Source organism: Aethalodelphis obliquidens, unplaced genomic scaffold (genome assembly GCF_003676395.1).
Source record: "Aethalodelphis obliquidens isolate GAN/ISIS:26980383/991018 unplaced genomic scaffold, ASM367639v1 scaffold5, whole genome shotgun sequence".
Lineage (NCBI taxonomy): Eukaryota > Metazoa > Chordata > Mammalia > Artiodactyla > Delphinidae > Aethalodelphis > Aethalodelphis obliquidens.
Window position 1 is genome coordinate 50,548,100 of NW_020837949.1, and position 24,788 is coordinate 50,572,887.

The following is a 24,788-nucleotide window of genomic DNA, read 5'->3' on the forward strand; positions in this document are numbered from 1 at the left end:
GTCAGGTACAAGAGGTGGGCATTGTAGATTTTTTAAAGGAGTTTCTAATGTTTAATCTTAATTCGTCGTCCTCCTTTTTCTGTCCTCAAAGAAAACAAAAGCCTGATACAATTCCTTTACTCCTTGGAAAGTTGTTGTGTCAGGCGACGGGAAGATTAGATGCTGGAATCAATCAGACTGAAAGGCCCAGGCATCCACCTTCATGTGAAGCACAGGCTGTGTCCTGAGCTGATGGGACCCTTTTCTGATGAGGGTGGTACCCTCTCTCCGCAGGGCTGGAGGACCTCTTATTACTTCTGAGATACATGTCAGTGGTTGACCATGAAATTCTGCATCTTCCCTGCCCCCAAGAGATCTTTTCAATCACCTTATTTATTTTTTAAATTTTTATTAGAGTTGATTTACAATGTTGTGTTAGTTTCAGGTGTACAGCAAAGTGAATCAGTTGTACATATACATCTATCCTTTAGCCCAGACCCAAACTGAATCCCCTGCAAGACTGAGCACCTAAACATTACCTAAAGGGGCCTTCATTTCAGGCCTGGGCAAAGAAACATGCTTACCAGGAGGGCTGTCTCTGAATCTGGTGATACAGGTTTGCTGTATCAGGGCTCAGTCACTGAGGCCAGCCGTCACTCAGGGTGGCTTGCTGCCAAACGCAATGGCGTTCTGTGGGGTTTGGTGCCCGCTTCCAGGCAGCACTTACCTTTGAAATGATCACCTAATTACATTAGTTTATTTAACAAGCCATTAAATAGATAAATGGCAAGTTGACCCTTCATTTATGGTTCTGTAAATTTATAGTCAATGCGTACGTACCCTTGGGGCTATTTACATTTGGGAAAGGAAACCAAAATCACAGGTCTTTTAAAATGCATGCTTTTAAATTGATCTCACAAGTAATGCACCTGAAGGCTTAAATGCTGTACATTGTCTTTGAAGAGGAGTGATAACATCCCTCAAGCTCACAGCTTCCAAAACAGCCTGCTCATGTCTTGAATTGATGATTTGCTTGTCTCACTGATCTGGTTCCTCTTTCAGTGATTTTCTGTTTTCCGTGTTTTATCCTGCTTTTCACAGAGTGTGAAAAGGAAAGGCTGACTTTCCCAGTATGGGAAAAGTCATCAGGAAATAAGTCATCAGGAAATAAGAGAGTGAGTGGAAATGGCTGCCCCAGAGCCTGAAAGCTTGACTCCAATGTCCTTTCCTTGGGTAGCTCACAGGCTTCTCAAACACTGTGGGAATGACAGTTCCCACACTGGGGTCAGCCCAGGGTGCTCTGTTTTTAGGCCCTCTTACTTTCTTTGCTTCCCTTCTGTTACCTTTTAGCTGCACAAATTACCCATCTTTGGTGTTCTAAAATCTACCTGGATTCTAAAATCTCCCCTCCTATCAAAAGTTACTCTCATATCCTATCAAGTCCTTCTATTTTAAATTTCTGAATCTGAACATTTACTATTATGAAGTATGAGTGCTTAGATTATTTTATGTTATTTTAGACTCCAAATGAAAGGCCAAGTGACTTTCGGGATAATATCCTACTAAATCTAAAGTCCATTTAAGAGACCAAACAAGCAAGAACTTGAAAGAAAACTCTAAAACAAGACTTTTGATTCTTTTAATTGCTCGTTTGCTGTATTCCATGTGCACTTAAATGCATTGTCTCACAAAATCCTAACCACAGCTCTATGAGGTAGGTGACGGTAGTTTCATTTTAGAGACAAGGAAACTAAAGCCCAGATCCGGGAAGATCCCACATGCTACGAAGCAACTAAGCCCGTGCTCCACAACTACTGAGCCTGTGCTCTAGAGCCTGTGAGCCACAACTACTGAGCCTGCGTGCCACGACTACTGAAGCCTGCGTGCCTAGAGCCCGTGCTCCACAGCAACAGAAGCCACCGCAATGAGAGGCCCACGCACCTCAACGAAGAGTAGACCCCGCTCGCTGCAACTAGAGAAAGCCCATGGGCAGCAACAAAGACCCAACGCAGCCAAAAAATTAAAAAATAAATAAATAAATCTTTCCATTGCACACTAAAATGAATCACTAATGAATGAAATTCAAACTGAAAAATATTGATTTAAATGTTTAACAAATGGCTAGAGTAGGGAGGACTTCCTAAATGTGGAAGCAATAGAAAAAATTACAAAAGAAATGTTGACTAGATTTGGATTTTTTTTTTTTTTTTTTTTTTTTTGCGGTACGCGGGCCTCTCACTGTTGTGGCCTCTCCCGTTGCAGAGCACAGGCTTAGGACGCACAGACTCAGTGGCCATGGCTCACGAGTGCAGCCGCTCCGCGGCATGTGGGATATTCCCGGACCGGGGCACGAACCCGTGTCCCCTGCATCGGCAGGCGGACTCTCAATCACTGAGCCACCAGGGAAGCCCTGCCTTAAACATTTTTAATAATTACTTCTGAGAACTGATTATAAGAAATAATGACATACGAGCAAGACACATTTGCAAATGTGTTCACCATCTTTACAAATTTGGAAACACCCTTAATTTCCAATAAATGACATGGTTACTCTGTGACACACATATATAGTAAATCTATCAAGTAAAGTTCATTGTCTCAGAGAAATTTTAGCAGCCTAGGGAGAAGTTCACAATATAATGTTAAGTGAATGTGGCAGACTAAATAAAGACTAAGTACAGTGTGATCCCAGTTTTTCAAACTAAAAAAAAATCTATATACAAATATTTTAATACAAAAAATACACTGACAGGTTAATAGGGGCCACATCTGGGTGATGGATTTTAAGTGATATTTATGTTATTTACATCTTTCTGTATTTTCTATTTTGAGCACGTACTACCTTTATCCTCAGAACAAGTGTTAATTTAATTTTTTTTTTTTAAACATCTTTACTGGAGTATAACTGCTTTGCAATGGTGTGTTAGTTTCTGCTTTATAACAAAGTGAATCAGCTATACATATACATATATCCCCATATCTCTTCCCTCTTGCGTCTCCCTCCCACCCTCCCTATCCCACCCCTCTAGGTGGTCACAAAGCTGATCTCCCTGTCCTTTGTGGCTGCTTCGTACTAGCTATCTATTTTACATTTGGTAAATATGTGTATTTATGTGTATATATGTCCATGTCACTGAAGTTATGGAGCAATGTTGTTTGGAGGAAATTTATAAAATTAGATAGATAGATGACAACTATTTCAAAACAAAGCAAAGCTATATGTATAAGAAGGATTGGAGAGAAATGTATCAAAATGCCTATAGTGGTTGATTTAGTGTGATGGGATTATGCGTGTTCCCTTCCCTCCTTTTTCTCTATCTTTTTGTAATGTAAAAAAAGATAAACAACCACTTATACCTTACAAACTTGAGGGGATATGATTAAATTGAACTGACTAGATTAATATTTTAATACATGAGGTCCTGGGCTGTGCAGGACACTGGGCTGAGGGCTGGAGGCTCCTGCAGTCCTGTTGAGTTTTCGGTGACTATCAATAGGAAGTTGCTGGAGTAATGGAACAGCAGAAAGGGCTGGGGCCAGGCGTGCTATTTTCACTGTTGATCAGGCAAGAAATCCTCCTGACCCATCAGCCTAGGAAGAAGAAATACAGAAAGAGCCAGAGTGACTATTAATAAATTAATGAGGAGAACAAGTAAATAAATCATTAGAGTCTTATGTGGCAGTGACACAGCAAAGACACAGGACTGTTCTGTTGTTTCAGTGAACATTAAGGGAGCTCAGTTATTCATTACCATGTCTCCTCTTTTGAGGAGAGAGACCTTTCCTTTAAAGGTGACAGATGTGATGCTTATTTATAGATCCTAAGTGATCTTGTTCGTTAGCATGGAGAAGAAGCCTGCTTTTCAAAAGGCTGTAGGGATATTAAAATGGGTAGGATCTTTCAATGAATACCTTGTCTAGAAGAGAAAGGGATACACATTTAAATGTGTTCCTGAAGTAAACATTCCATAAAGAGACCATTTGACCTTTATTAATTATGAACGTCTGCTGGGGCCCTCCTGTTAGAGCATCTCCATTTTATGAGGCTGAGGAGTGTGTCCTGAACTCATAAAACTTCTGGGAAAGATATAATATGCGTTAACTTTTGTTTCCCAAATTATTCTGCGACTCATTTATCCAATACATAAGGATATATAAGCAGCTCCTTTATCAGCCCCGTGAGAAATGTGAGCTGTCAGGAAGTTCAGGTGACAGTCTTCTCTGATTCAAAGGAATCAAATCATGTCGTCCTCAGTATGTTCTCATTCCTCAAGGTCTAGTTAGGCATCACCTCTTCTGTGAAGCCCTCCCCAACCAAAGTCCCCCTAATAGAATCAACCTCTCCTTCCTGTCCGCTTCTGTAGCGCTTTCTGTTCCATAGTCTTGGGCTCATGTGTGTTGGATGCGTCCTCTACACCGCTTACTCGGGCCAAAAACCTTGTCTTATTCGTCATCGTATCCCGCCATGACAGGCACAATGCAGTTGCTCAATTTCTTGAGTTAAATTGCATTTTCACTTGCAAATAACATACAAAAGATATTCCCAAAGTATTTAGGTCCTTTCCAGAGGAAAAGTCCAGACTCAGTGACTCAAGGGATGGAGGGCCAGCAAGAGGAGAAAATCCCTATATTCTATTGTGTTGTTTGCAGAGAGGGTGGGAAGGGGATTGGGGACTTCCTTCCCTTGCAGCCAGTGTGGTTGGAGAGAGACAGACAAAGAGAATTTATCTCATTCATCCATGAATAATGAATGATCTACCACCAGGGGCACTTCTGGACCGAAACACTCTGTTTATTTGTCAAGGGACGCCTCATGAGCAGCACACTGGCCTCTGCGAGAGAATTGAGGCAGAAGAAAGCTGTGTTGCTCTGAACCAGCCATGCAAGGACATGCATTGAGTACAATTCAGAGGAAATTTTAGGATGAAAAGAAACATCCTGCAGTGGTAGAGAATAAGAGGATATGATTCAGAGAGTGTTGGAATTTTTCCCGTCTTAAGTGGAATAAAAACTGACCTGCACAGTCTTTTTTTTGCTTTGAGGTTTGTTGTGTGTGCCTGAGCTGTGATAGTGCCTGTAAACAAGGTGCCCATTTGCGGGAGACCTAGGCTTTTCACCGTGTTTTGTGTGAGGTTTGCTTCTCCTCAACTTTGAACCTGCCCTCTGTTTTGAGCCGCCTGTTTGCCTGGGCCTGTGACCGTGTGTATTGTGCAGCAAAATCAGTTGTTTATTTTGCTTCTCTTGAGACTGTTTCTAAATATATGCATTTTCGGTTTTGTGTTTCAAATAGGAAAACTCCAGAGATGACAATCGAACTCTGGTCCATCAGCTTTCCAACGAAAGCAGGCTCTCCATCACTGACTCTCTTTCAGAGTTTTTTGATGCACAGGAAGTTCTGTTGTCTCCAAGCTCTTCAGAAAATGAGGTTTGACCACTGTTTTCAGTTAGGTGCCTCCAAAATCTCTTTTGCTGCCGTTCAATACCCGTTCAGTAAATACCCATGTTTAGAAACACTAAACTCAATGGCTCCTTTTTGTCATTACATTCTGAGGATCTTCTTATAACTCATACCTCAAAAAGCATAAACAGATACAAGATCTTCGGGAACAAAAATTATGAAAGTAGGTGTTGGGCACATCCTGGTTTCTGTTAGTTGATTTGTTATACCTCTTTTCAATTGTAGGTTAGTGATTTTGACTATTAGCTGTTTGATAATGTATTATTTCCACTACAGGGTCAGAAGTTAGCACCTTGTATATTTTCTCCTCATTGAATTTGGTCTATAGTAATTTATAATATAATTATGGTTATTATCGTTATTATAATATGGTTGTTATAATTAATTTATAATTATGTTCTGAGTGTGAGTACTGATCATTTTACCCCTTCGGTATAGAAGTTCTAATATTTTTTATCTATTCATTTCCATAGAAGATACTTTCATTCACAGATAGTTAAAAGACAATTTGTAACTCTTTCTAGTCAAACGCTAACAAATTCTGAAAAAGCAGTCAGAATTAATAAGAATTTTTATAATAACTAAAATCTGGGGTTTACATGTGTTTTCCTTGTGAGAATGAATCAAGAATGTATAAGAATTTTAATAACATATTTTCTGTGAGCATCCCCTAGGCAGACTGGTGTGTGGGCCTTTATGAAAACAGCATCCAAAATCATTTCTATAGGTTTATAATGTGTGGTCTAAAATATTTGATCATTTGAAGTAAAGGCTTTATGAAATCTGGCTTGTCTACTCTAATGTATATTATTTCTTCTTTCCCATAGATGTCTGAAGATGATTCATATGTCAGTGACATAAGTGACAACCTTTCCTTAGATAATCTCAGTAATGATTTAGATAATGAGAGACAGACTTTGGGTAAGACTTAAATTGTTTGATCTCTGAGTGTTTGGATCTTTACAGAATACTAGTAAGCATGCATAGGGTACCTGCTGCAAGCAGAACTTAGCAAGTTCTGCATCAGAAACTTAAGACATGGTCCCCACCCTCAAAGTTTTATAATCTAGGTGGGACATGGCACTCACATGTGAAAAATTTATTCATTCAAATACATTTGTTGGCTAGTGCAAATTTCTATTTTGTAAAGTAAGGTTATACCAATTATCATATAAATATCAAAAATTAATACTACAGATATTCCTTATTTGATTCAACATTCTCTCTGCAAACATATTAGAATATAGCTTTTTTCCTTTAGGTTTCTAGTGGTTTTCATAGTTTAGGAATTCAATAGCACTTACATTGTAAAAGGTCTGATCTAAGCGGTAATTTAGCTTCCGATTCTTCAAGATAACGCATTTGAGAGTTAACAAACTGCTCCCCCTGTGGGGGTAAGGGCTTAAGGTACCCTGAGATGTCCCTTTATCACTGGTTGATCCCAAGACTGAAAATGATGCCCAGGAAATGTTAGTTGGGACCGTGGTGGGTACCTGGAATGTCTGCTATCTCCAAACAGCTCTGATTTAGGAGTTCAGTAAGCAGACTGAAGCCTGTTTAGGAAGGTGACCTATCCTTAAGAAGAATCTGCCCATTGGACAGATCTCTATATGAGTCCTGCAGCATCAAATACTCCCAGTCTTGGTACTCAGCATGCCTGGGGTCTCTAGATTTATCTATGCCAGAACACCACATATTTTTATATCTACATGGAAGACAAGGACCATGTCAGTTCCTTTTTGATGTATCAGTGCTTGCCAGCTCAGTACATATGTGAAATACGATGATGATGAGTTGTTATCTGAATGTCAAAAAGCCTACTCTTGGGCTTCCCTGGTGGCGCAGTGGTTGAGAGTCCGCCTGCTGATGCAGGGGACGCGGGTTCGTGCCCCGGTGTGGGAGGATCCCACATGCTGCAGAGCGGCTGGGCCCAGGAGCCATGGTCGCTGAGTCTGCGCGTCCGGAGCCTGTGCTCCGCAGCGGGAGAGGCCACAACAGTGAGAGGCCCGCGTACCGCAAAAAAAAAAAAAAAAAAAAAAGCCTACTCTTTGGGGGACTACAAAAAAGGCAGGTAGGTAAATTTACTGTTCTCTGAAAGAATATCCTTTCAGCATCACACCTGCTAGAAGTCAGAAGCTCATTATGCTTTGTATCTTCCTTGAATTGTTTTTGGAGAGATTAATCCTTTGGTGGGAAAGTCTGAGAACCAGTGATTTAAAGGCAAAGACCAGTAATATAGGAGCACGTTCATGCGCTACTTGTTTTCGTAGAAAAATAAGGAGGCGAATTGAAAGAGAAATGAGGAGGCATCACTTATTCCCTTGGCAAACAACACACACACACACGCACACACACACTAAATGGGAACTCTCATTGTGGATGAAGAAGATGAACAAATGCTGAAGTCCTCCTTCTGTTTGAGGCCTTAGGGAGGGGGCCAAGAGGAACAGAGGTATAGAGGTTCAGAGGTCGAAGTCGGGAACAGAGGACTTGCCCCCGAACCTAAGACCACAGCTGTGCTGAGTTGACACCAGCCAGGAAAAGCATATAAGAGGTGAAGGCTGTCTCTCTGTCTTATTCCACAGCCATTTTGCTAGATTACTGACCAACATTTTCTTGGCTTGAACAAACACTGGGGCAAACCTAGCTTTCTTCTTTGGCAGTATTTGGAAGGTTAGATTTCTGCACATCAGTACTCTACTGAAAAGATTGTATGGAGAAATAAACCTTGCATCTTAGGACACAGTATTGCCTACAGAAGGAAATAGGATTTATCCAGGTCTTGATAAATTACCACACTAGAATTTCTTTGAGCCCTTAGTAAATGGTAGGTATTTAGAATGTTTCCTATTAATTTACCCCCCCCACCCAAATCAGTAGGCACATAATAGGATCTGTCACTGTGATGGGTGCTGTGTGGAGGTTCAGTGGTTAGGAATATAGATTCAGGGACCAGATTTCCTCGGTTAACTCCAGCCCTGCCACTCACTGGTTATGTGTTCTAGGGCAAGTTACTTAATTTCTCTGTGCCTCAGTTTCTTCATCTGTAAAATGGGGATAATAATTCTGTTTATCTCAAGAGGTTGTTGCAAAGGATAAGTGAGATAATATACGTAAAATTCTTGAAAGGCTGTCACAGAGTAAAAGCTAGGTATGTATTAGCCATTAGTAGTAGTAGTAGTATAGTATTCTTTCAAAATTTAGTGTAATCAAAGAAAGTATTTTGAGATTACATGGAATGCTGTTTTTAAAGACGGTCATCATTTGCAGCTATCTACTTGATTTTTGCCCATGTTGAGCAATTAAAACAAATTCAGAATTTAATTGGTTGCTTAGATGAACATGAGACTTCAAAGTATGACCTCACTTTCATATTCTCCTGTTCATCGAAGCAACCTCGTTATTCAGAGTGATCGGCTCTATAATAAAATAGCACTTTCTCATATGTTGATGTCATGCAAAAGATTTCATTTGAAAATAGGCTATGTTGGGGTGGGAAAAGAATTCCAGAGCATGAGGTAATGCAAGTTGTCACAAAGGAAAAGATTGATAGGTGTAAAAACCTAAGATGTAAATGTTTCATTCATTAAAAAACTGCATAGACCAAATGTAAAGATAAATGTCAGATGGGGATTAACTTGTAAAACAAATACAAAAACAAAAGATTATGTCTTAATATGTCAATAGGAAAGCGGACAATTCAGAAAAGAAGAAATGTTCATGAAAGCATTCCAGACCACACTAGGAATTTTTTTAATGTAGGTTAAAACAAGGAGATAGCGCTGTCCACCTGACGATTTGCCAAGAATTCAGAATGAATGCTGACAAGCCTGGAATGGTCTCAGAACATGGACACTGGTACATGCTTGCTGATAAATGGGAAACTGATACAGCCTTTCTGAAGAGCAGTATGATCATATGAATCAGTATATGATTCCCACTTCTGTATATTCTAAGAAAATAATCAGATATAATTAAATATCTAAGAATAGGAATATTCACTACTTTTTTTTAGCAAAACATTGAAACAAATCTAAAAGTCCAACAACAGATGAATAATTCAATAAATTATAGTTTATCCATAGCATGGAATTGTTTTACAGTCATTAAAAATGATGTTTTAGAAGAATTTTAAATAACATGGAAAAATATTTATGTTAACTGATTAAGCAAAACATTCAACTATACAAACATTGTCAGCTATAGGGAGAAAACACTAAATGAAAATACTCCAAAATATAAATGGCTACTATTTCTGGGTAGTGGGTTATTCGATGACTTTTGTTTCCTTTATAATTTTCCTATAATATAAACACAATTGTTTTACCAGAATTGGAAACGATTTTTTTTAAAGACTTTAAAAGTTTTTATCAGAACTTGAAGTGCTTTTAAAAAGAGTTTAAAAGTAACCGCTCTGGGCATAGCAATCTAGTTTCCAGTTTTATTCTTAGTGCATATAAGCTATGAGGAACTAGCCTTTGATTAGGAGTATGAAGACCTCCCCATGAATAAAGTCCACGAGTTTTAGTGCTTATAATTTTTTGTACTTCATTTAGCTGCTCAGAATTCTTTTTATTTCCTGACTTCAGCCATAATCTGGATAACTGAGATTAATAGTATCATGGCGTACTTGCTCAGTAAGGTGGATTTTTTTTCCGTTTTAAAATAAAATGAAAATCCTTATAAGGCAACCAGACTTATTTCCCTTTCAGAGCCTGTTCTCCAAAGTGTAGGGGAAGTCAAGTCCAAAAGAAGAACGTGCTTGCCGGCCCCGTGCCCCAAGTCCGGTAACGTCAGCTTGTGGAACATCCTGAGAACGAACATCGGGAAGGACCTGTCTAAGGTGGCCATGCCGGTGGAACTCAATGAGCCCCTCAACACGCTGCAGAGGCTGTGTGAGGAGCTGGAGTACAGCGAGCTCCTGGACAAGGCTGCCCAGACGCCCAGTGCCCTGGAGAGGATGGTGAGCACCGCAGGCGTGGTGGCCGCTCCCAGGGCCCCGCAGAGCCAAGACGGGCACAGCCAGGGCTCCTGTCCCTCCGGTTCCCATCTGGATTGCCCGTCAGATCGGTTCATTTCCCAGCCACCTCCGCTTCCCCTCCGCCTGGCTGTTTTCAGTGACCTGGTCAGGGATTGCCACTGGGCGCGGCTTCCCTGTGACAGCTGCGGCCTGGGGCTACTTCTGCTCTGTGGTTTCGGGCTTCCTCTTTCTCCAGAACCTTCCATGGGATTGTTCTGATATTGCCTGGCTGGAAGACATGTCTTGAGGGCTGTCTGAGTATTTATTTTTACTACCCTGAGCGGATAGAACTTAATTTTTGGAGCTGGTTGTTTTGTTTTGTTTTGTTTCATCCAGGGTAAATTTCCCTTGAGAACGTTTTTGTTTATTTTTGGAATTGTCCTATCGGCCCCTAAATTTTTAGAAAATATCATTCACTCACAGGTTTCACATCAGAAAGATTCTTCTCCCCCCCACCCCCCCGCACTTCTTTTTTTTTGAATTAATTTTTATCAGAGTATAGTTGATCCCACACACACACTTCTTATTTTATAGAATACGTTTTTTTAAAAAAACCTCATCCTAGAGAGATTAACCTTCTGTTCTCTACTCAGTATCGATTCTAATCAAGTGATGGGGCTTCTGATGAAGGGGTCTCCGAGTATTTCTCATCCTTCCCCTGTCTTGTGGGGATGGGGTTAGGGGTACCTTAGTGGCAAGACTGTGGCCAAATCAGCCCTTTCTGTGACTGTGGCTTTTTGTTCTTCAAAACTTAGTGTCTCTTCCTCCTTTTGCCTCCTGGTATGTTACCTGCTCAACAGAAAGGTCATTGTTTGTGTGGGATGCTGGGACGTGAGTGTCTTCCGCCAAATGCAGCATCTCTGCCCTAGGCATTTGCTGATTGGCTAAGTGGGACAGCACGCCCCCAGCCTCAGGGAGGGACCCAGCTATACATCACCTCTCACTGTTGGAGGCCATTGTTTTCTAAATGTACACATTCTGCAGTTTAAACCCTCATTGAAACTTCAATTTCTTCAGTGATTTGAGGATTAAGGGAAAATCTTAACTACTGGTTGAAAGAGACATCCCTGTCTCATCCCATACTGTCTCCTGGGACTTCTCCCATCAAAGAGATTTTCTTTCTTGATACTAATGATAATCAGAGTAGGAGAGAAAAACAAGCTGTTTATTTTTTGTCTTCTTTGTTACTCTTCCCCAGAGAATTTCTGTGAACAAAGGGAGGCAATTAGCTGCCAAGGCAAGTGTTAAAAGTTATCATTCGTGGACAGCGCTTTTCTTTAAAGAAAATGATTGGCTCTGAAGATGAAAGCATCCTTAAAAGGTGTTTCATCCTCGTAGCAATTTAGAGACCCTTCGGATGGCAGCTGATTGAGTGGTGTCATTGACGTTGAGAAGAAGTTTGAGGAAAGGCACCAGTACATTAGGAAGGGAAAGTTCAGGAAAGAATTGAGGACGAACCTAGCCCATGGATTGTGTTTACTGCTCTGAGTATGAAGGTCAGCTCTACCCCTGCAGAGATTCTCTCTCATATGGTCAGCCCACAAGGAGGATGCTTCGTTCTGCCTGCTCCCTCCCTCCTCTCTCCCCCTACATCATGAATGATACCAGATTCTTTTATAAATGTGTTATATGTTAAATTGTGAAGGTGATTCAGGGTTGATTCAGCATTCCATGTAGACGTGTGACCTTGCTGTTTATCAGGTAACAGACATCTGAGGAAGCAGAGAGAGGAACAGATACCCAGGTTTCAAGAACAGACTGAATTGAGCACAGCAAATTGATCTTTATAAGCTCTCCAGCTGCTCTAGAGTGTTCTATACACTTTAGTGTGAGGTGGTAAGGTGGGACCAGTTTTCAAAAGGCTGTTGAAAGTTACGTGACTGGTGAACATTTAAGAAAGGCACATAGCTTTTTCTTTTCCAATATAAGAAACTTCATGAAATGAGCTGAGAAGAGGAAATAATATTGAGATTATTATTCTGTACTAGAAAGGAAAATTTGCTGTTGCTACTTAGGTTTAATTTTTTGCCCCTTGCCCCTCAAAAGACCAAAAAGGATACAGACACACCTCAGAGATATTGCGAATTTGGTTCCAGACCACTGCGATAAAGCAAATATTGCAATAAAGTGGGTCACATGAATTTTTTGGTTTCCCAGTGCATATAAAAGTTATGTTTACACTATACTATAGTCTATTAAGTGTACAATAGCATTATATCTAAAAGAAACAAGGTATACACCTTAACTTAAAAAATACTTTATTGGGCTTCCCTGGTGGTGCAGTGGTTGAGAGTCCACCGGCCGATGCAGGGGACACAGGTTCGTGCCCCGGTCCGGGAAGATCCCACATGCTGCGGAGTGGCTGGGCCCGTGGGCCATGGCCGCTGAGCCTGCACGTCCGGAGCCTGTGCTCTGCAGCGGGAGAGGCCACAACAGTGAGAGGCCCTCGTACCGCAAAAAAAAATACTTTATTGCTAAAAAATGCTAACCATCAATGCACCAGAGCCTTCATTGAGTGGTGGTAGTAACGTCACTGATCACAGATCACCATAACAAGTATAATAATAATGAAAAAGTTTGAAATAATGTGAGAAGTATCAAAATGGGACACAGAGACATGAAGTGAGCAAATGCTTTTGGAAATATGGTGCCAATAGACTTACTTGATGCAAGGTTGCCACAAACCTTCAATTTATAAAAAACGAAGTTTCTACAAAGCACAATGAAGTAAAGCACAATAAACAGAGGTGTGCCTGAACTGTGGCTCTTTGTTGCCCTGAAAGGGGAGCTGTGGAAAATGCTGAGACCCTCACAGCCACAGCCATTAAAGGATTTTGCTCATTTCGTGTTCACTTATAGTTTTCCCTCCTTTTCCTCTTTGAGTTTTCATTTTTCCTCCCAGAAAAGCAGAACTTCTTAAAAGACACTGTGCTCTGTCCCAGGCTCAGGAAATGACCCCCAAAGATTTTCTTTGGTCAAAATGAGGGTTTTTTTTGGTTTCTACAACATCAAATTGTGAATGATTAAACTTAGGATGCTTATTCCTGAATTTATTTTTTATATTGGAGTGGAGTTGATAAACAACGTTGTGTTAGTTTCAGGTGTGCAGCAAAGTGATTCCAGTTATACATATAATACATGTATCAATTCTTTTTTAAGTTCTTTTCCCATTTAGGTTATTACAGAGTATTGAGCGGAGTTCCCTGTGGCTTATTCCTGAATTTTGAGGGAAGTTTAGCTTTTTTAATACTCTTCATCCCTCTCCTCCTCAAAAGCCTTAGCACGACCTCAGGATTCTCAGACAGTGGCTGGTTTAGAGGGACTGACTCACCATCTTGAAAGGCATCTTGCAGGCATCAGACCAAATGGACAATCTGAAAAGGTCTGGTCCACTTGTGCCTGGGCCAAAATGAACACTATTTAAACCTACAACTTGAAACCAAAGTCGGTTTGGGTGTCTTGAAACCAGGGACAAATCTTTGGCTTTTCAAGATAAATTGTAAAGAGAGAAAGGTTTTATTTTGTTCATGTCTTTGTTCGTAAAAATAAATTTCTTGGTGATGGAGAAATAACCAGATTCTCTCCGCTCTCGCTAGGTGTACGTGGCAGCCTTCGCCGTGTCCGCATATGCATCTAGCTACTTCCGCGCTGGGAGCAAGCCATTTAATCCAGTTCTTGGAGAAACATATGAGTGTATTCGTGAGGACAAGGGCTTCCAGTTTTTTTCAGAACAGGTGGGTATACACCCTTTTTGTTTGTTGGGAGAAGTTGCTTATGCCTCCCATTAAATGTGCTTTTGAAATATTTATATTCCACCTTTCACTGGCTTCAAAGCAGCTGAGATAATTACAGTGCCTTTACACATAAAGAGAGGGATCAGTTTCCTTCTACTGAAACCTCTCTGCCACCCATGGGCATAAATGCGCTAGCCAGGCTGAGGCTTGTTTGGCCATATGCATCGTCAGAGCCCTTCCTGTTGAAAGTTGTAGTGGAGAGGGACTTTTTTTTTTAATTTAATTTTATTTATTTTTTTATACAGCAGGTTGTTATTAGTCATCAGTTTTATACACATCAGCGTATACATGTTAATCCCAATCACCCGCCCAATTCAGCACACCACCATCCCCACCCCCTGCCGCTCTCCCCCCTGCTTTCCCCCCTTGGTGTCCATACGTTTGTTGTATAGATCTGTCTCTCAGTTTCTGCCCTGCAGACCGGTTCATCTATACCATTTTTCTAGGTTCCACATATACGCGCTAATATACGATATTTGCTTTTCTCTTTCTAACTTACTTCACTCTGTATGACAGTCTCTAGATCCATCCACATCTCAACAAATGACCCAATTTCATTCCTTTTTATGGCTGAGTAATATTCCATTGTGTATATGTACCACATCTTCTTTATTCATTCCACTGTCAATGGGCATTTATGTTGCTTCCATGACGTGGCTATTGTAAATAGTGCTGCAATGAACATTGGGGTGCATGTGTCTTTTTGAATTATGGTTTTCTCAGGGTATATGCCCAGTAATGGGATTGCTGGGTCATATGGTAGTTCTATTTTTAGTTTTTTAAGGAACCTCCATACTGTTCTCCATAGTGGCTGTATCAATTTACATTCCCACCAACAGTGCAAGAGGGTTCCCTTTTCTCCACACCCTCTCCAGCATTTGTTGTTTGTACATTTTCTGATGATGCCCATTCTAACTGGTGTGAGGTGATACCTCATTGTAGTTTTGATTTGCATTTCTCTAATAATTAGTGATGTTGAGCAGCTTTTCATGTGCTTCTCGGCCATCTGTATGTCTTCTTTGGAGAAATGTCTATTTAGGTCTTCTGCCCATTTTTGGATTGGTTGTTTGTTCTTTTGATATTGAGCTGCATGAGTTGCCTGTATGTTTTGGAGATTAATCCTTTGTCCGTCGATTCATTTGCAAATATTTCCTCCCCTTCTGAGGGTTGTCTTTTCGTCTTGTTTATGGTTTCCTTTGCTGTGCAAAAGCTTTTAAGTTTCATTAGGTCCCATTTGTTTATTTTTATTTTTATTTCCATTACTCTAGGAGGTGGATCAAAAAAGATCTTGCTGTGATTTATGTCAAAGAGTGTTCTTCCTATGTTTTCCTCTAAGAGTTTTATAGTGTCCAGTCTTACATTTAGGTCTCTAATCAATTTTGAGTTTATTTTTGTGTATGGTGTTAGGAAGTGTTCTAATTTCATTCTTTTACATGTAGCTGCCCAGTTTTCCCATCACCACTTATTGAAAAGACTGTCTTTTCTCTATTGTATATCCTTGCCTCCTTTGTCATAGATTAGTTGGCCATAGGTGCGTGGGTTTATCTCTGGGCTTTCTATCTTGTTCCATTGATCTATATTTCTGTTTTTTGCCAGTACCATATTGTCTTGATTACTGTAGCTTTGTAGTATAGTCAGAAGTCAGGGAATCTGATTCCTCCAGCTCCGTTTTTCTTTCTCAAGACTGCTTTGGCTATTCGGGGTCTTTTGTGTCTCCATACAAATTTTAAGATTTTTTGTTCTAGTTCTGTAAAAACTGCCATTGGTAATTTGTTAGGGATTGCATTGACTCTGTAGATTGCTTTATGTAGTTTAGGCATTTTCATAATATTGATTCTTCCAATCCAAGAACATGGTGTATCTCTCCATCTGTTGGTATCATCTTTAATTTCTTTCATCAGTGTCTTACAGTTTTCTGCATACTGGTCCTTTGTCTCCCTAGGTAGGTTTATTCCTAGGTATTTTATTCTTTTTGTTGCAATGATAAATGGGAGTGTTTCCTTAATTTCTCTTTCAGATTTTTCATTATTAGTATATAGCAATGCAAGAGATGTCTGTGCATTAATTTTGTATCCTGCAACTTTACCAAATTCATTAATTAGCTCTAGTAGTTTTCTGGTGGCATCTTTAGGATTCTCTATGTATAGTATATCATGTCATCTGCAAACAGTGACAGTTTTACTCTTTCTTTTCCAATTTGTATTCCTTTTATTTCTTTTTCTTCTGTGATTGCCGTGGCTAGGACTTCCAAAACTATGTTGAATAATAGTGGCGGGAGTGGACATCCTTGTCTTGTTCCTGATCTTAGAGGAAATGCTTTCAGTTTTTCACCATTGAGAATGATTTTTGCTGTGGGTTTGTTGTATATGGCCTTTATTATGTTGAGGTAGGTTCCCTCTATGCCCACTTTCTGGAGAGTTTTTATCATAAATGGATGTTAAATTTTGTCAAAAGCCTTTTCTGCATCTATTGAGATGATCATATGGTTTTTCTTCTTCAATTTGTTGATATGGTGTATCACATTGATTGATTTGTGTATATTGTAGAATCCTTGCATCCCTGGGATAAATCCCCCTTGATCATAGTGTATGATCCTTTTGATGTGTTGTTGGATTCTGTTTGCTAGTATTTTGCTGAGGATTTTTACATCTATATTCATCAGTGATATTGGTCTGTAATTTTCTTTTTTTGTAGTAGCTTCGTATGGTTCTGGTATCAGGGTGATGGTGGCCTCATAGAATGAGTTTGGGAGTGTTCCTTCCTCTGCAATTTTTTGGAAGAGCTTGAGAAGGATGGGTGTTAGCGCTACTCTGAATGTTTGATAGAATTCACCTGTGAAGCCATCTGGTCCTGGACTTTTGTTTGTTGGAAGATTTTTAATCACACTTTCAATTTCATTACTTGTGATTGGTCTGTTCATATTTTCTGTTTCTTCCTGGTTCAGTCTTGGAAGGTTATACCTTTCTAAGAATTTGTCCATTTCTTCAGGTTGTCCATTTTATTGGCATAGAGTTGCTTGTAGTCGTCTCTTAGGCTGCTTTGTATTTCTGTGGTGTCTGTTATAACTTCTCCTTTTTCATTTCTAATTCTATTGATTTGAGTCCTCTTCCTCTTTTTCTTGATGAGTCTGGCTAATGGTTTATCAATTTTGTTTATCTTCTCAAAGAGCCAGCTTTTAGTTTTATTGATCTTTGCTATTGTTTTCTTTGTTTCTATTTCATTTATTTCTGCTCTTATCTTTATGATTTCTTTTCTTCTGCTAACTTTGGGTTTTGTTTGTTCTTCTTTCTATAGTTCTTTTAGGTGTAAGGTTAGATTGTTTACTTGAGATTTTTCTTGTTTCCTGAGGTAGGCTTGTATAGCTATAAACTTCCCTCTTAGAACTGCTTTTGCTGCATCCCATAGGTTTTGGATCGTCATGGTTTCCTTGTCATTTGTCTCTAGGTATTTTTTTATTTCCTCCTTGATTTCTTCAGTGATCTCTTGGTTATTTAGTAACGTATTGTTTAGCCTCCATGTGTTTGTGTTTTTTATGTTTTTTCCCCTGTAATTGATTTCTATTCTAATAATGTTGTGGTTAGAAAAGATGCTTGATATGATTTCAATTTTCTTAAATTTACTGAGGCTTGATGTGTGACCCAAGATATGATCTGTCCTGGAGAATGTTCCATGCGCACTTGAGAAGAAAGTGTAATCTGCTGTTTTTGGATGGAATGTCCTATAAATGTCAATTAAATCTATCTGGTCTGTTGTGTCATTTAAAGCTTGTATTTCCTTATTAATTTTCTGTTTGGTTGATCTGTCGATTGGTGTTAAGTCCCCCACTATTATTGTGTTACTGTCGATTTCCTCTTTTATAGCGGGTAGCAGTTGCCTTATGTATTGAGGTGCTCCTATGTTGGGTGCATGTATATTTATAATTTTTATATCTTCTTCTTGGATTGATCCCTTGATCATTATATAGTGTCCTTCCTTGTCTCTTGTAACATTCTTTATTTTAAAGTCTATTTTGTCTGATATGAGTATTGCTACTCCAGCTTTATTTTGATTTCCATTGGCATGGAATATCTTTTTCCATCCCCTCACTTTCAGTCTCTTGTAGTCAGCATATATATGGGTCTTGTTTTTGTATCCATTCAGCAAGCCTGTGTCTTTTGGTTGGAGCATTTAATCCATTCATATTTAAGGTAATTATTTATATGTATGTTACTATGACCATTTTCTTAATTGTTTTGGGTTTGTTTTTGTAGGTCCTTTTCTTCTCTTGTGTTTCCCACTTAGAGAAGTTCCTTTAGCGTTTGTTGTAGAGCTGGTATCGTGGTTCTGAATTCTCTTAGCTTTTGATTATCTGTAAAGCTTTTGATTTCTCCATCGAATCTGAATGAGATCCTTGCCGGGTAGAGTAATCTTGGTTGTAGGTTCTTCCCTTTCATCACTTTAAGTATATCATGCCACTCCCTTCTGTCTTGTATAGTTTCTGCTGAGAAATCAGCTGTTAACCTTATGGGAGTTCCCTTGTATGTTTTTTGTCATTTTTTCCTTGCTGCTTTCAATAATTTTTCTTTGTCTTTAATTTTTGCCAGTTTGATTACCATGTGTCTCAGTGTGCTTCTCCTTGGATTTCTCCTGTATGGGACTCTCTGCCCTTCCTGGAGTTGGGTTGCTATTTCCTTTCCCATGTTAGGGAAGTTTTTGACTATAATCCTTTCAAGTATTTTCTCGGGTCCTTTCTGTCTCTCTTCTCCTTCTGGGACCCCTATAATGCGAATGTTGTTGCATTTAATATTCTCCCAGAGGTCTCTTAGGCTGTCTTCATTTCTTTTCATTCTTTTTTCTCTATTCCGTTCTGCAGCAGTGAATTCCACCATTCTGTCTTCTAGGTCACATATTCGTTCTTCTGCCTCGGTTATTCTGCTATTGATTCCTTCTAGTGTATTTTTCATTTCACTTATTGTATTGTTTATGTCTGTTTGTTTGTTCTTTAATTCTTCTAGGTCTTTGTTAAACATTTCTTGCATCTTCTCAATCTTGGCCTCCCTTCTTTTTCCGAGGTCCTGGATCATCTTCACTATCGTTACTCTGAATTCTTTTTCTGGGAGGTTACCTATGTCCACTTCATTTAGTTGTTTTTCTGGGGTTTCATCTTGTTCCTTCATCTGGTACATAGCCCTCTGCCTTTTCATCTTGTCTATCTTTCTGTGAATGTGGGGTTTTTTTTCCCCACAGGCTGCAGGATTGTATTTCTTCTTGCTTCTGCTGTCTGCCCTCTGATCGATGAGGCTATCTAAGAGGCTTGTGCAAGTTTCCTCATGGGAGGGACTGGTAGTGGGTATAGCTGGCTGTTGCTCTGGTGGGCAGAGCTTAGTAAACCTTTAATTAGCTTGACTGCTGATGGGTGGGGCTGGGTTCCCTCCCTGTTGGTTGTTTGGCCTGAGGCGACCCCAAACTGGAGCCTACCCGAGCTCTTTGGTGAGGCTAATGGGGGACTCTGGGAGGGCTCATGCCAAGGAGTACTTCCAAGAACTTCTGTTGCCAGTGTTCTTGTCCTCACAGTGGGACAGAGCCACCCCCCACCTCTGCAGAAGACCCTCCAACACTAGCAGGTAGGTCTGGTTCAGTCTCCCCTGGGATCGCTGCTCCTTCCCCTGGGTCCCGATGCATACACTACTTTGTGTGTGCCCTCCAAGAGTGGAGTCTCTGTTTCCCCCAGTCCTGTTGAAGTCCTGCAGTCAAGTCCCACTTGCCTTCAAAGTCTGATTCTCTAGGAATTCCTCCTCCCGTTGCCCGATCCCCAGGTTGGGAAGCCTGACGTGGGGCTCAGAGCCTTCACTCCAGTGGGTGGACTTCTGTGGTATAAGTGTGTGGGGATGGACTTTTAAAGCACGAAGCATTTGCCCAACTGCAACTTAGAGATTGGAAGTGTGCACCCTAGCTTGCTGAATCATCCTTTTAGAGCAGAAGCACCCCCTTCAGAAGGGGCAGCACCAAATAAACACATTATTCTTGATTTTAATTTAAGAGGAATCCTTTATTCGTGTATTTATTCATTCCATCCATAAATATTTCTCGAGACTATACCACCTGCCTGTCACCGTTCCAGGTGCTGGGATACTGCAGTGGGTGGGAACTGGGGGCAGACAAGAACGCCTGTCCCTTATGCAGTGGATGGACATACCTTATGCTTACGCAGCTTGAGTTCCCTAAGGAGGTTCCACAAGACCCTGCCCGCCTGAGTTAACAGAGAATAATATTCAAGAACAGTATCTATGGAGTCAGCCAGCCTAGATTCAAATCTCAGCTCTCCCTTTCACTAGCACTTAGAGCACTTATACTTGAAGTATAAAGTGTTATATGAAGGTTTGTTGTCGTTATTGACGTTATGACAGCATGGTTTGCCATAGTGGAATGTTGGGGACATCGAAAACCTCTGTCAGTAAGGAATTGTTTAGCTAAAATAGAGTGCATCCTGCCTGAAAATAAAGAGCATTTCTCTCCCATCTGGTTAAGGCAGCACCTGAGTGTGTCTACCCTCTGTATATCCCTAAATGTCAGCCTGGGAACGTGAAACATCATTGATATATTTCACCCCTCTCAATTCTTAGAAAACTGAGGAAAAAGGGATGGGTTGCTAAAACATTATTTTCCTTCTGTTATCTTGCTGCCTTGTTCATCAGTGGACTGGTATTATGGGAGTAGGAAGGGGAGGGTTGTGTGGCTGAGAGACTTATGAAGATGGTGGTTGTCTTAACTGTGAATTACGAGCACCGTTCTCTGAAACTCAAAGGAAAATGACTATACAATAATCCCAAAGCACATTTTCAATCGCTTTCCAGTTAGCAGCTAAAACGAGAAATTAAACACTGATATTGGGGCGGTAGGGGGTTAAATCAGTAGTTAAAGGGTAAGATAATCTGATTCCAATTCAACTGGGTTATTTAAATACTAAATCTAAAATGGAATGTGAATAAATGAAAATATAATTTGGTTACCATGGTATTACATGCACTCATGTGAAAAAACAAAGGCCGAAAATAGCTCCAAACTACAGCAGACAATCAGGACAGGAAGAATAGGTAGAAGAAAAGAGTAGTAACGTGAGCTTGTTGTAAAGCTGAGCTTCAATCCCACTAGCCCTTGATGGGGCAGGGCTGATTCAGGATCTGCACGTGCTTCCACTGTGGTGGCAGGGAGAGAGAAAGCAGAGCTCCTGGGCACATGTGCACAGAGACAGAAAGAGCATTACATAAGTTAGTCTTTAGTTCCGTGAAACGGATCCTAAGGAAATAAGCAAGAAAGGGATCTGGCCGTTGTTAGTAGCATAGGGCGTGCTGGGTGTCATATGGACCTGCTTTAAAATCTTAACCCCGCCACTTTGTGTGTGGCCTTGTATAAGCTACTTAAACTTTCTGAAACTCAGTTGTTTATCTGTAAAATAGGAATGATCATGCTTAGCTCATAGGTTGCAGGAAGGGTAAGGGAAATAACACATTGATATATAAAGCACATTCAGTACCTGGTTATTGCTCTTATATTTAGAGGCAACTTTTAAAATGCTTTTTAATATACAGTGTTAAGAACACTTAGAGGAGTGTTGAAATAAGATGTGCTATATCTACTGTACTGATTCAGGTGCTTTGAAGGTGGCATAATGTCACTGGTGAGTCTCTGACACAAAGCAAGCCATGAGGCACCCAGGAGTCCTCACAGCTGGCTTCACCATGGGGATACCAACAGTCCTGATCGTGAGGGAACCACTTCATCTGTCTTGAATTTAGCCTTATGGGCTAGAGAGTTGATTCTTTAAATATACCTGAGAATGGACGAGCCTCTCAGGGACAGAATCACACTAGCTAAGGTTATAAGAGACATATGTAAACCAGAATGCTACTATATGCCTTTAGCATGAAAAATAGACCTGCCGTGGGGACCAGATGGCTTTGGTCAGCCTGACCAGTGATGCTTTCCCCATAGACTACTTAGGAAGACAGAATTGTAGTCATCAGGTAAGTGTACGGTGAGAAGGAGAGGTGGCTATTTAATTCAATGTGGCAGGCTGTCCATTGCCGCAGAAGTGAAAAGGGTTTTGACCAGGGCCTTCCTTTCCCAGCCAGCAGGAGAAACATCCATTCAGCCTCCCCCATTCCCTCCCTCGCCTCTGTTGGTTATGCTGACCTGGCGACCCGTTGTGCATGAAGGCTTTCTAATTTACCACATCTAAAGAGAGTGCCAGAGCATTTATTCTGTTTCATGCTGGTACCTGCCAGTCTGGCTCCTTCTGCTTCTGACCCAGGAGATGTTCTGTTACGGAGACAGCGTGACTCTACCCTTGTCTATTAGGTGTAGGTGATGGACTTCCGCTTTCCGAGTTTGGGGCTTCTTTGCTTTCTTGTATCTCTCTACAATAAGTAGAGCTTGCTGAATGACTAATATAATAAACTGAACAGGACCCCAAATTAAGATTTGGGGGTTGAATTTTATTCTAAGGAGGACATTGATGGAAATCATATCTCCAAGTGAAAGGACCTGGAAAGAAACAAAGCTAACTCAGCTTTTCTACTGAGTTTTCTAGACAGCAGAGTCAGGTGATTTGGAAAGTGATGTCTATCCCTTTCCTCCAAGCCCTTAGGTTTTGTGGCTTGTGGTTTTGGTGGGTATGGGGATGTTTGGAGTCGTCGGTGATTAAGGAAGTTGAAGTAAGTACTACTGCGCAGAGTTCAGCTATGTGGAAGCTTGTCCCCTTTACCTTGTATCTCATGCAGAAGACCCAAAAATGCAGGAGCAAAATGACTCGTGCAGTCAGAAACGAGAGAAAGCATTTGCTCTTCAAGTTTTCCTCCTATCAGTTAACTAGTATTATGCTTGCAGGGTGCTTTTTGCTTTTCAAACTTGTGCAGGACCTTATTTGATCTTCACAATACCCCTGTGTGGCAAGTGGGGTGAGGATCAGTTACAGGTGAGGAAACCGACGCCTAGGCCCATCGGCACCTTCCAGTGGCCCTCAGCTGCACCCTCTGTTTCTATTCCAGCATCCTCTCTCCCTCACCTTTTTTTTGGTGTCTCTTGTGTGGGTTTAGTGCTCAGAGCTGCCGGAGTCACCAGCTGCCGATGTGAAAACAGCCTTTTGTACACTGTTCAGACTATGGGGTTTTGCCTCTCATTGTCACATAAATCTTTCATCCTCCAAACTCACGTAGGGCTTTGTTCTCAACTCCCGTTGTGGGCTGGGCAGTGGCCTTTGTGAACAAGGAATATTCAGGAATCAATCATAAACATTCCCGTCATATGTGCTAACCTCTGACTGTTCCACCTTCTCAGGGGAGGAGTTTCCTTTTTTTCCAAGGGAATCCAGAAGGAACGGACTTCCTTTGCCTTGTCAGGGACCGAGGATCCTGCTGGCAGGATTCTTGGTTCTCGGGCAGCCTGGGTTGGAGCTTCATCAGGGACTGGACGGGTCAGAAAACTCATTTCAGTTTGCTTTGCTTCTCTGTTTTGTACCTTTGGGAACAAAAGTACAGAAGTTGGTGTCTATAAAGGATAAGCAGTTAAGCTATTGTCTAAAAGTGGCTTTTCCTAATTACCTGGAACTTCAGTTGTCAGGTCACTGCTCAAGCCATCTTCACCATTTACCCACCCAGCCACTACTGTTGAGTTTCTGGCAGCAAAGCTGAGCAAAGTTATTGAGTTACTAAAATGTAAGAGATTCAGTTGAAGTCTTTTATCTTTTGCTTCATGGGTTCAGCCCTTCTTCCTTTTCTGTTACTCATCAGAACTCTGAACATTCTTGGCTGGATTTAAAAATACCCTACTTATCACTCCCCCACCCCCACCCCGTTGCACACCCACATCACCCGTCTGAATAGTTCTTTCATCTACTAGTAGGCAGGGTTATTTACTTCTGATTAAAGTGGCAGCTTGTTTAAAGACATTATCAGGGCAAATTCAAGCTGTTCAAATAAAATAAGCAATAAGTCAACTGTAAGGTGACTAAACCAGTGCTTCTGCATTTCTAGGTCAAGTCATTACTTAATGTAGTTTTTGGTTTTTTGTTTTTTTGTTTTTTTTTAAGAAACCATGTATTTATCAAATAAGTGCTTAACTCTGAACTTAGGGGAAGAGAAAATAATTGGCAACTGTATTTTCCCCAAAATCAGGCCAGTATCCTTGGCATCCTCCTTAATAGCTTTCTCTTATAATCCACGTCCTATTCATCAGCAAATCCTAGGATCTTCCTTCCAAAACCAGCCATTTTCACTGCCACCCCACTGGTGCTGGCCACCAAGCCCAAGCCATCGGCATCAATGACTGGGCTTGTTGCGATAGACTCATCAACGGGTCTCTTGTTTCCATAGCCAATTCTGCACTCAGCAGCCAGAGTGATTGCTCTCACGATTTCCCCAGTCACTTGGGATCAAATCCCAAGTCCTGGCTATGGCCCACAAAGCCCTGCGATATGCCACCCCCAGATATCACGCCTCCTTCCACTTTGACTCATTTAGCTTTAGCCATGCTGGCCTTTTTTTTTTTCCCGTACACGGGC

General features: G+C 40.8%; 1 protein-coding gene across 5 annotated transcripts in view; it reads left to right on the top strand.

Moving 5' to 3' along the window:
* The window catches only part of OSBPL3 (oxysterol binding protein like 3), a 206,580-nt gene that overhangs the window by 158,259 nt on the left and 23,533 nt on the right, over positions 1–24,788 (top strand). For all 5 annotated transcript variants that reach the window (XM_027102367.1, XM_027102370.1, XM_027102368.1 and 2 more), the window contains 4 exons: positions 5,270–5,404; positions 6,265–6,358; positions 10,150–10,400; positions 14,054–14,191. In XM_027102367.1, the coding sequence (XP_026958168.1) occupies positions 5,270–5,404; positions 6,265–6,358; positions 10,150–10,400; positions 14,054–14,191 (618 nt within the window). The remainder of the gene's footprint in view (positions 1–5,269; positions 5,405–6,264; positions 6,359–10,149; positions 10,401–14,053; positions 14,192–24,788) is intronic.